General features: G+C 43.5%; 1 protein-coding gene across 10 annotated transcripts in view; it reads right to left on the bottom strand.

Annotated features, from left to right (window-relative positions):
• The window catches only part of Fn1 (fibronectin 1), a 68331-nt gene that overhangs the window by 20773 nt on the left and 35396 nt on the right, over positions 1-12162 (bottom strand). For 6 of the 10 annotated variants that reach the window (XM_055616597.1, XM_055616598.1, XM_055616601.1 and 3 more), the window contains exons 23-28: positions 12015-12101; positions 8191-8382; positions 5316-5498; positions 3765-3854; positions 2334-2603; positions 760-876 (exon numbers count right to left, since the gene is read on the bottom strand). In XM_055616597.1, the coding sequence (XP_055472572.1) occupies positions 760-876; positions 2334-2603; positions 3765-3854; positions 5316-5498; positions 8191-8382; positions 12015-12101 (939 nt within the window). Of the gene's footprint in view, positions 1-759; positions 877-2333; positions 2604-3764; positions 3855-5315; positions 5499-6675; positions 6949-8190; positions 8383-12014; positions 12102-12162 lie in introns of all 10 variants that reach the window. The other 4 variants (XM_055616603.1, XM_055616604.1, XM_055616605.1 and 1 more) reach the window with 1 other exon arrangement.

The raw sequence follows: 12162 nt of genomic DNA, 5'->3' as shown, positions 1-12162 counted from the left end.
TGCTGCTTTAACACCGCCTGAAGAGGCAGGTATATTTATGCATGTAGGAAGCCCTGGTAAGTATATAAAAACGGGGAGAACTCTCAAGCTAATGTCATCTTAGCATCCCTGGGTGAAAATGTCACTGACTTGTAGATAGATTAACAGGCAAAAGGTGAAGAGATTCCCCAGGAATGAATGAACTCCTGAGTTGATGATGAAATGCCAAGTAGTCGGCCCTGAAATCATGTACATATAAGCAACTCTAAACAGACGCGGTAAGTTGTATTTAAACATTTTTTGGGAGTGTGTGTGCATGTGTAAAAAGAAAAAGAGCCCAAGAAATTGGGAAGAAGTAGGAAAGGAAAGGGAAGGAAGAAATAATGTAATTATACTTAATTAATTTTTCAAATAGAAAAAGGGGGCAAGAATGTGGCTCACTCAACCTGAAATTGAATGAATTGCATTCTCTTCCAAAGTGTTAGCAGAATATTTGTTAAATTGAGAGAACCCAGAAAAGAAAGGAATTAGCAATGATAATATTTGTGAATATATAATAAACATTTTTCCTTCGGCTCTGCTTTCCACCTCTGGCTGTAGTGTATACACTTTTGAACTTCATTTTATAATGAATTAAACATAGTTCCCTTGCATTTGTTGGACAGAAGAAAAGATTCTAAACGGGCCTGCTAGCATTTAATCGCATACCCACTGTCCTGTTTCCAACGACCCACCCTGACCCCGCTCTCATCAAGGTGAACCAGAACAAAAGGAACATACCTGTCTCTCCATAGGTGATCCTGTAATACCGCACGGAGACGGCGGGAGGTTCCCAGCTGATCAGCAGGCTGGTCGGGGTGGAGGCGATGACTTCCAGGTCCCTCGGAATATCAGAAACTAGAAAGATCACAGAAAAAGTTTCACATCCGTAACTTCCAAGGAAAGCTCTGATTCACTCTTTGTTCTTTCCCTAGATGATTGTTACATTTCCTTCATACAAAAATATCAATGCAACACTAAGTTAGCAGAATTAAAATCTGTGAAGAAGTAAGGAAGCTAAGGAGAGACCATTTCAAATTGTGATAAAATTGTAACTTCTTTTTACCTCAACATTTTCTTTGGAAAAATAATCTAAATCAAAAGTTATAAAAACTCCATACACACTTTTTTTTTGTTTGTTTTATGTTTCAAGACAGGATTTCTTTTTTCTTTGTGTAATAGCTCTGGTTGTCCTAGAATTCGCTTTATAGACCATGCTGGCCTGGAGCTCACAGAGATCCCATCCAAGTACTGTTAACACATGCCCCTATTCGTAGCTAAGATACAGTGATCATAACAGGTCTCCCAATCACAGTCACTGAAAATATATTTATCTAGTTATACAGATGTCTATATAACCTAGAGCCTGACTCATGTAGGCAAAGCCATCTACCGCTACACTATATCCATAGCACCTCTTTGATTTAATTTAAAACTGATTTAATTTTGAGACAAGGTCTTGCTGAACTACACAGGCTAATTTTGAACTCATAGCAACCCATGATGTCCTCTCAAGCATCTGGGATTTCACATATGTGCTACCCGGCTCAACTGAAAAAATCATAGGTTTACAGTTACTTTGGGACCATGTTATGTTTTTGAATGAAACATTAAAAAGAAAAAAATAAAATAAATATTCAAGCTGAGAGTAGTAGTAGCTCATGCTTGTAATCCCAGCTCTCAGAAGTTGAGGCAGGAGTATGAGCTACGAAGCCAGTTCTGGGTCCGTCTGGACTATGAGACTCAATCAAAAAAAAAAAAAAAAAAAACAACCATAAATAAAAACTGACCAGCAAAACCGCCAAAACATAGATAGCCGAAGCAGGTGAAAATTTCTCAGAGTAAGAAATTATCTTTTGAAAATGCATTCTTATAGCTGGGTACAGTGGTGCACACCTGTAATCCCAGAACTCTGGGAGGCAGAGGCAGGTAAGTTCAAGGCCAGCCTGGTCTACAAAGTTAGTCCAGGAAAGCCAAGGCTACACAAGGAAACCCTGACTCAAAAACTGAAGAAATGCACCCTTCCCCTCTTTATTGAGGTAGGTTCTCATTGAGTAGCTCTGGCTGACCTGGGACTGACCAGCTTGTCCTCCAACTCAGAGATAGGCTTGCCTCTGCCTCCCAAGTGCTAGGATCAAAGGTGTGAGCTATACAGTGCCTGGTTCCGTCACTGTCCTTTCTGTGTCTCCAGCTGTGATCTACTTTTCTAGTGATGCTAACTCGGATGACACGAAGCTTTTTCACAGACTACACCAAACCAAAATCCATACAAAGGGTTTCTTTGCAGAATAAAAAATAAAATAAAATAAAATTACCTGTCGCTTGCTGGCCAATCAGCGGGGCGCTCTCCTCTCTGCCATTAACGGCAATAATGCTGACAATGTACTCTGTGCCGGGATTGAGGTTGGTGAGGGTGATAGAATTCCGAGAGGGAGGCACCCGATCTTGCCTGGGTCTTCCTGAAGAATGTTCCGCGTGATGGCGAATTACGTAGCCGGTGATGGGGGCTCGAGGCGCCACCCAGTGGACGGTGAACGAGTTGGCAGTGATATCAGAAGAATCGAAACCAGTTGGGGAGTCAAGACCTGTTTTTGCCACACAAAGAGGGGAGAAAAACACACAACAACCGCCAGCTTAGACATGGAGGAAGATGTATGGGGAGAAGGGGGAACAACAGATCCTGTTCTATAATACTTTTAGTTGACCACAATCAGCTCACATAGGCACTCATCCTTTTTTTTTCTTTTTCAAAGTAATTGAAACAGTATGTATAATTTTATTTTCTGCATCATATTTAAATACTGATATTTTCAAGGGCTTTGGCATTGTACCTGGTAGTTTTACGTCAACTTGACACAAGTTAAAGTCATCTGAGAGGCAGGAGTGTTAAAGAAAATGCCTCCATAAATCAGACTGTGGCAAGCTTTCCTTGATTAAGATTCAAGGGGAGGGCCCAGCCCCTCGTGGTGGTGTCATCTCTGGGCTGGTGGTCCTAAGTTCAATTAGAACCTAGGTTGAACAGTCCATGGGAAGCAAGCCAATAAAGCAAGCAGCACCCTTCCATGGTCTCTGCATCAGCTCCTACCTCCCAGTTCCTGTCCTGACTTCCTTCAGTGATGGGCTACAATGTGGAAGCTTAAGCCGAATAAACCCTTCCTCCAAGTTCCTTTTGATGGTGATATTTCGTTACAGGCATAATAAATAACCCTAACTAGGACAACAACCTGGTGAAGGACATGGAGGGAACTAGAAATTATTATGTTAAGCAAAGCGATGCAGTCTCAGAAAGACAAAGAACCATGTGTTTTCTGATATGTGGATCCTAGATTTTAATTTTCACATGTGTTTATGGAGCATAGGTCATGAAACTAGAAATGGGAGTGTAGGAAGGGAAGAAGGTGCCTTAAGTGGGGGAAATGAAAAAGGGGGTCATAGAATATAGGTGGCGAGGTGACATGAGAACAAAAAAGGGGGCTGCACATTACTACAGGGAGGAAGGGGGCCAGGAGGAGTGGCAGGGAGTGCAGGGAAAGACATGGAAGAGGAAGATCAACAGAGCAGGTGAGAACACCACAGTGAAAACCACTACTTCGTACTAACGTTAAAAAAATTTTTTTTTAAAAAGCAGTGTACAAACACGGCTTTGTGGAGCAATGCATTGTGGAGATGCATTTTTAGACTCAACGTATCATTTTGCCATTTAAAGTTGGCAGCTGAGAGCTGAACATGTTGGCAACACGACTCACCTGTTTTCTGTCTTCCTCGAAGAGGTGCGCTCTCGTGCTCTTCGTAGACGCTGGAGACGCTGACTAAATATTCGGTCCCAGGCAGGAGATCTGAAGAGCAAGTGAAACTTGGTTTAAACCTGAGAGCATGAGCCACCACGGTACTCCCCGGGCTACTCCATCTGATGAAATACAGCTGAGCATTCGGTCCCGCAGCCTACTTGTAGCTAAGGGAGCACCTATGCCTGGCAGTAGAGGGCCAGGTAGAGGGCCGCTTTGTCCCGAGCCTCTTTAAGAGCCTCAGTTCTGCCTGTATAAATGCAGCTCAGTCGAGGGTAAGCACTGGGCATTCATGTCTCTTTCATCCATTTGAAAGCGTGTCTGTTGAGGGCAAGTGATGAAAATTCTTGTGGAATTACTATCTACTCCATCACGGCAACCTTAGGTGGTGATGGGCAACTTCCGTGTTGTACAACTTTGCATATAGTTAAGACGTACAGTTGGACAAAATCATCTGACATGTGTCCTTGTGGGGCCATCAGTGTCTTCAAGATCATGAACATATGTGGCACCTCTGGGTTCACTACACTGAACCAAGCAGCTTAATCTTTAAAGCAGGACAACAACGACTTCTTAAAGGCAGAGTTACTCGGAAGTTACAGCATTAGGACTCTTAGGACACGTAACACATGACAGGGTGTGGCTAAGCTGGAGCCAACACGTGATGCAGGGCTTAGTCTACTGGGTAATGTGGTCCCTTCTGACTCCCGACAAAAATGGCCTCATGGCTACCGTCAAGTCAGCACCCAGATGCTCTGGTCCTCACCACTTGTGGTGCCTCACGCCCTCCAGTTTAAAGTGGAGAAAGCACTTGGCTGCCTTTTTGTATTTCACTTTCCTGAGACTCGCCTGAAAGGGAGGGGATGTGGGATCTTGAGGCCTTAACGCATCTTACTACAGGTGTATGGAAAGCACCTCACCGAGTTGCAACCTCTTGCTTTCTTTTACCCAAAATATCTTTTCCTAAATGGCAGGGCCTGGGAAGAGACCATTTCTATAAGTTGTCTGTTTACTGTCAGTTGTTTCCTAAACTCTCAAGCTTCAGGGAAATGGTGCCAACGGATGTTTTCTGAATTACGAACTAAACCCCACCTCTCCGCACAAAACTGTTTCTAAGTTTTCTAATGCTAACTCGACCACCGGCCAACGGTATCACACAGAAAAGGACAATAAACCAGACGTGCTGACAGCATCTTCCTTTCTCTTTCCGTAGTTACAGAATTCATTTGGAATTCACTTCTTTTTTGTGTACTTATGTGGAAGTGGAAAGCGTTTGAAGGCTTGGCGCCTCGCTGACGGGTGTTTTCCGTTATGATTTATAAAGATCAAAGGTGTGTCACTCCGACACAAGCGTTACATCTTGGACAATTTACAGAGCTGCCTATTGTTAAGCTTGGAGAGTGTGTTGCTTTTACAGCTCTCCTTCTCTCAGGCGCTCCTTCACGAGAATTCAGCGTCCATTCGCTGCGCTCCAGATAAGCATCTGCAGAATGTGTAGGTCCGAGAGCTTACTTGTTAGGACCACGGCATTGTCCTGAGGTGAAATGGAGAGCTCTGCCACGTCCTCCTCATTCTTCACCGGTGAGTAGCGCACCAGCAGGTTGGTCAGCTCGATGGATGGAGGTGAGGCCCAGGTGACACGCATAGTGTCTGGGCCGATATTGGTGAAGCGCAGATCGGTGGGAGGAGGGACAGCTGTGATTTCAAATAAGAAGGAAGATTAAGTTAATGTAACTTTAAAGTTAAAGCTAACAAAATAGCTGGAAAGGTAAAACAAACAAACAAACAAACAAAAAACAATATTTCATGCATGGAAGAACCAGTCATAATCATGCAAACAGTCTAATCTAAATCTAATCTAAATTATGATATGCTACTGTTAAAAAATAAATAAAACACTATACAGAATACTGTTAAGCCCCTTTAACCTTTCTGCCATCATCAGTGCATTTTAAAGAATATTAATAATTTTAATCTACTTTCAAACAGGTTGTTGATTCGTTTTGGGGGTTTTTTTGGTTTGGTTTGGTTTGGTTTGGTTTTAATACCACTGAAGATTTTTTTTTTTTAACCCCAGGCTGAAGAGGCTTAAGTTGCCACACAGCAAAAAGACATAGCAGTACTTTCCAAAGAAACACATGCACACAGACAGAAAAAGACAAGTGGGGTCCTCAGTTTCCCCGGGGCCCCCCGGGTAGGCATCTACACACTACTGCATTGCTATAATCCCATTCAGTGAACTCTACTTACAAGTGAGGGGGTCATGCACCGCGGTTCTCAGCATGTTCTTACCATGCAGGGCAGAGAACCCTTAAGGTGTTGCATGCTGGTCTCCAGACTGTGATTAAAGATGAGTTTCTGACCTCGTACAGCAGCGCAGACCACAAGGCCCAGCGTTTGTTGTCTTCCTACCTCTAGAACCACCCTTCTGTTCCACCCTAACTTTTGATGGGTATTTCATCAGCTACGAAGGAGCACGGGAGCTTACCCAAAGGTAAGAGGAGACACATGGCTGGCACAGTTTGGAGGTGTGCCTTTGTGTGAGCCGGTGCCCGTCACACAGTTTGATATGCATACTTTAAAAAACAGGCAGCTCAAGACCTGAAATCTTAAGCCACCTCGCATTTCCCAGATCAGATATCTGGATTTCTTTATCTTTACATCTGTTTGCAGTTTGAATGAAAGCACGAGACTGCTCATTTTTGTTTTCATTCAGTTGGGTTAATGTATCCCCTTTATCTCCGAATCCACCCCGTCTTCATCTCTGTGGCCAATCACTGGCTTCTCCTGAGAAACATCCAGATTTAACCAGAGTGAGTGAGCAGCATGCAACACCATCCATGTCTCAAACACAGAAGACTTTAAGATTCACCCGTTTGCTGTGTCAGTGTGGTGGGGGCACTCTCTCCGCCATTAATGAGAGTGATAACGCTGATGTCATAGTCAATGCCGGGTTCCAGCCCTGTAACTGTGTAGTATCCTACTGAGGAGTCCACAAAATCTTCAAAGATAGGGATACCTTCTCCTGCCGCAACTACTGTGATGCGGTACCCAATAATGGTGGAAGAGTTTAGCGGGGTCCACCTCAGGCCGATGCTTGAATCGGTTATATCAACAAAGCTTAGGTCAGTGAGCTGGGGCACCTCTATTGAGTTATGAAGCAGAGAGGAGGCAAAAGGGAAGTAGAGGCAAAAAAGAGGGAGAAATAAAGCAGTGTACATCAGGTGACCAGTAGTAAAAAAAAAAATGACAGAATGGTAAAGCAATGATGGTATATGCAATGTCTCCCAAAGTATTCGAAAAGACTTCCCACGCACCATGAATAATTTGCTTCCCTGGGAGAATAAGGTCGGTTACCACATTCTTTTAGGGACTTTCTTGCATTTAAAGAATAATCATAGACACATTTACAGTGTCAACGTCATTCTCAGAAGCGACGCATATCTCTAAGAGATACGAGCCATGTTGGGTAGAAAGAATTCAAAACCTTTGGTAAGAAAATAAAAATCTTACAAAGTACAAGGTTTAAAGAAAAATTGGCTGGTTAATTGATACACTTTCTACCATTAAAGCTCACGACAGCATCGTGGTCATGGTATTACTGTATGTTGTGAATGTGCCACTGAAATGCATAGTCAGGCCACCGCCAGCCAGCACTGAGCCCAGTCCACTGCCAACATTTTAATTCATGTAATTTAATTAGCATTCATAAACGCATACCAAAATACTGCAGAGGGGAATAGAATCTGCCCAGCACTTTCATTCTACCAAAGACTTGGGACAAACAATGAACCTAGCCCTAGACAGGTTTTTGTGATGCTGTCTTTCGGTTCAGAAGAAAGCAAGCCCCGAAGGCCTGGCCTTTCTGTCCTTCTGTCTTTTCACCCCACTTCCAGTTGTTAAAAAAGGATTTGAAGCTGCAAGATAAAGAACTGGATTGTCAACCAAGTGTTATTTCAGTGCTCACATATGGAGACAAAAACTGTTTTCTAGATAACGGCTGGAGGTGGATACGGATTGTAAAATCGGGCTCAAAATGTCCCGAGTGGATGCATTTACCACATTACTTTTAGCCTGTCAGCACTGGGTACAGACACGAAACACTGTTTAGTAATCTTTCCACGTGAGCAAACAGTACAGAGTTAATGCTGTGGCTGCACTCATCACATATCCATGGCAACAAATAGCATCCCGGGAAGCACAGAGAGTGAAGCAGAGGTAACAGGAAAAGCCTTCGTCCAAACAGTTGCTTTGGCTTTGCGGTTTTGGAGAGGTTGGCGTTAAATCCCAACTCTCTCTGACACACTCAGCTATCTGGGATTAAGATGCTAATCCCCATCGCTACTCAAACTGCCACTCTGAGGATAACAGCTTATTTTTCTATTACCTGGGATGATGGTATCAGAGATAGGGGCACTTTCCTTGTCATCTTTGACAGTGTAAACACTGACATTGTATTCCAGGCCAGGATTCAGGTTTTCAAAAGTGCAGGAACTCTGATCGGCATGAACCACTTCTTCCAGAGAGGTCCCCTGCTGCCCGTTTGTGGGGGTTGTGGTTATTCTGTAGCCAGTAATATCTGGAGTAAACAGGGAGAGGAGTTTACCACAGAGAACGAACATTTATGACCCGCGGCATACGAACTTATATACCAGTGATGGATCCATTCAGGAGCAGGTGGGAGAAAGGGGCTGGGCAAGAACGTCTACCAACAGCCAGAGAGCAGGAATTAGTTTTAGTCTTCTCCCTACTCTGCAGAGTGACTATTTCAAAATAACTACACAGTCTGAGAGTGTCCAGCACTTGGAAATTAATGTTTGAGATGAAAATGCTGACTTGGTCATTCTACATCATCTCCACTGGGTGACCTTACATATGTGTAAATGTGTTAATTGCAAAATAAAATTTCGGCACCTTTAACCAAGATAAAATCTTAGAGAGGTGACGACCTGAAACTTTGCCTGCCTACAAATTCCAGCCTCTTTCTACCACTCCATCCTGCTTTTCCTTAATGGGTGGCCTGCAGGAGAGCTGAGGAATAGTCCACTTTTTTTTCTTCTTTTTTTAAAATATTCCGTGATGGCTTTCTACCGAAGAACACTCTCCTAAGGGTATAAATGTTGGAACATATGGGACTTTCAGGAAGAGAATGGGGAGGGGGTTTGTGGAGTGGAAAACAGAAGTTTAGATGCTCATTCTTGAAAAAGAGTATCCATCATAGAAGACTTCAGAACTGTGAAACCTGGGTGGTGAAAGTGTTGAGGGAAAGGAGGCATCAGTCACAGGCCAGAGCTCTGCAGGGTCCACGTTGGAAGAAGACACTACAGTGTTGACTAGGTGAGGATAAGGGAAGGAGGGCATATTCTGTCAGTGGGGAAAAGGTGAACATTAAGTGGTATGTGCTAGGAAACCCAATGGGATGGGAAATCGATAATGTTTAGGTCATTTCCTCTGCTACTGACCATTGAATGGGCAAGCCACTGAGACCAAAGATTAATGATCCAGCTGCCCAGAAGCAAGGAACTTGTCAGCTTCAAATTTCAAACCCCAAGTAACTTATCTGGAAACAATGTAGCTGTCACCTTATACAATACTTTGCCACCATTTCAAATCAGTCTATTTCAAAGAGAGATTAAGGGGAGTATTTCAAGCTAGTTTAATTTAGTGTACAACTGTAATCACACATATTTATAGATAATTGCCTGACACATGTGCCCAAGCAAGGGTAAGAACTGTATAAGAAGTTATTTCTACAAATTACAGACTAAAGATTTGGCTCTGTGCATAAGACGTTTGCCATGCAACCATGAGGACCCGAGTTCCTATCTCCAGAATCCAGATAAAGCCAGACGCCACAGCATGTGTCTGCTGTAGAGTTGGGAATTGGAGAGAACAGAATCCCCATAAGCTACCAGCCTCCCTGTCTCAAGCAGGATATACCCTGAAGATTATCCTCTGACCCTCATAGACACCCAGTACCACCTGCAATCACACAGATGAAAAATGCACCCATCAAAGGTGATTTAAAATTACATGTACATCTGTACGTGTGTATATAACATAGGCAGATAGATACAGATATAGTTTTTTGTTGAGACAGAGCCCACACTGTAACGAGGGCTAGCATTAAGACTCACTGTGTATACCATGCTAGCCTTGAACTCATGCTAATCCTCCCTGCCTCAGCCTTAGTATTGGGATGACAGTTTTATTTTTATAGAGGTGTTATCGATATCAGTAAAATTAAAAACAACAAAGTAGCAAACTAAATATTTTGCTCCCGTTAGAATGCTTCCATTTAGAATGTTCTCAGTAATGAGCATCATGGTGTCGCAGCGATAGTCTCCCCGTGCTCGTTATTTAATGATAGAATTATACCTAACTTAATAGTCTTATGGTGCGTTATGTTTCTTGAAAGGTAAAGCGTAAATTCTATATGCACGTTGCGATTTTATGAATGTTATTATTAACTCCATCTATTTTTATCACAGTTATTTCCTTTCTGTGTGCACGTGTGTAGGCATGCACATCCCCATGGTATCTATGTGAAGGGCAGAGGACACCATGGGTCCCAGGGATTAACCTCAGTCAGGCTTGGCATCAAGCCGCTTTCCCCGCTGAGATACACTTCACCTCTTCCCCTTAAGAAATTATATTTTGTGTATGTATCAGTTATTACATTTGTTTACTATGTGTGGATATGTATGAGTGCACATAGGTCATGCTTTCAGAGGTCACAGGACAGCTTCCGGCAGTCAGTTCCCTCTTTCTACCATGTGATTCCTGGTGATCAACTCAGACTTGGCAACAAGGGTCTTGACCCACCAAACCATCTCACCAACCCTAAATAGATTTTAGTATGTGTGAACACGTTTACAGCTTCATTTTCTATCACTGGGCACCTCATTCCCTTGAGTCAGGATCTCTCACTGAACTTGGGAGCTAGGCTGGCAGGTAGCAAACTTCAATCATCCCCTTGCCTGCTCCTCTCCATCCCCCACAACGATGGGAGTGCAGGTCTTCCTGAGCCACGCCCAGCTTTTTGTATAGGCGCTGTGGATGAACTCACATCCCTGGGATTGTACAGCAAGTGCTCTTACTGACTCCAGCCTTCTCCTCCCTGGCCCTGTCTCTCTCACATTTTACAGTGCAATTCATCACCTATCCAGAGGTTACACATCTGTGTACTGAACCAACATGGATTAAAAACATTTGAAAATAATTTGGATCTGTTCTGTGCATGCACACTTGGTTGTTACTGTTCCGTAGATAATCTACTTTCATGGCATTTGCAGCATATTAAGCTATAAGTAATCTACGGATGACTTGACGTACAGGAGCAATGTGTAGGTTTTATACAAGCACAACAACTTTTTATGCAATGGTCCGAGCTCCTGCAGATTTTGGAATCACTGAGAATCCTGGAGCCAGCCCCACCCAGATACTAAGGGATGTGACCAACTTCAGTGAATAGTCTATTTAAGATTCGTGGTACAGCCAGGGATGGCGGCAGGCAGTCTCAGTACTCGGAGGTACAGGCAGGTGGATCCGTAACTTTGAGATCTGTGGCCTACATAGTAAGTTCAAGGACAGCCAGGGCTGTTAAAAGAGAGACCCTGTCTCAAAAGCCCAAAACTAAAATGAAATTAAAAAATAAATGTATGGCAACTCACACCAAGAAAACTATGTGCTATGATTTCAGCCATATTTATTAATTTGTTCGTTTATTATGTGTACTGTCATTTTGCCTGCATGTATGTCTGTGTGAGGGTTTCAGGTCGCCTGAAACAGGAGTTGCAGACAGTTGTGAGCTGCCATGTGAGTGCTGAGAATTGAGCCCGGGTTCTCTGAAAATGCAGCCAGTGCTCTTAACCATTGGGCTATCCCTCCAACCTGTTTGGGCATTTTTAATGTACTGAACAAAATCTTGTCTCCATCTTGTCCCCATAGTTCTCTGCGGCATGAACATTTGTCTTTTCTCCCACAGCCTAGCCTCTGGTTGCTCTGTCTCTCGTGAAGAACGTACACAGACATGTTTACACGTGGCAAACACCCTGTGTGTTTTGTGAACTCTCTCATACTCCTGCGTCACACATGGAGACCCCGAGTAGTTGTTGTCTCTCTTTCTCTGAATGGAATCAAACTCTGTCTTGGAAAAGCCTGTGTAGACAGGCCCTCAGACCCACCTTACCTGGGTGGTGCTCCTCTTACCTGGGGTGGTGCTCCTCTCCCAGGAGACCGTCAGTACTCCAGTGTCAGGGTTCGCATCCAGGTGTAAGTTGGTTGGTGGAGACAATGCTACACGGAAAAGACAATTTAAAAGGTAAAGTGAACATAGAACGTTTGGCTTGTGGAAGGT

This window comes from Psammomys obesus, unplaced genomic scaffold (genome assembly GCF_907164565.1).
Source record: "Psammomys obesus unplaced genomic scaffold, mPsaObe1.curated_primary_1811, whole genome shotgun sequence".
NCBI lineage: Eukaryota > Metazoa > Chordata > Mammalia > Rodentia > Muridae > Psammomys > Psammomys obesus.
Note: the sequence above shows the minus strand (reverse complement) of the source record. Positions and strands in the feature narration are given on the sequence as shown.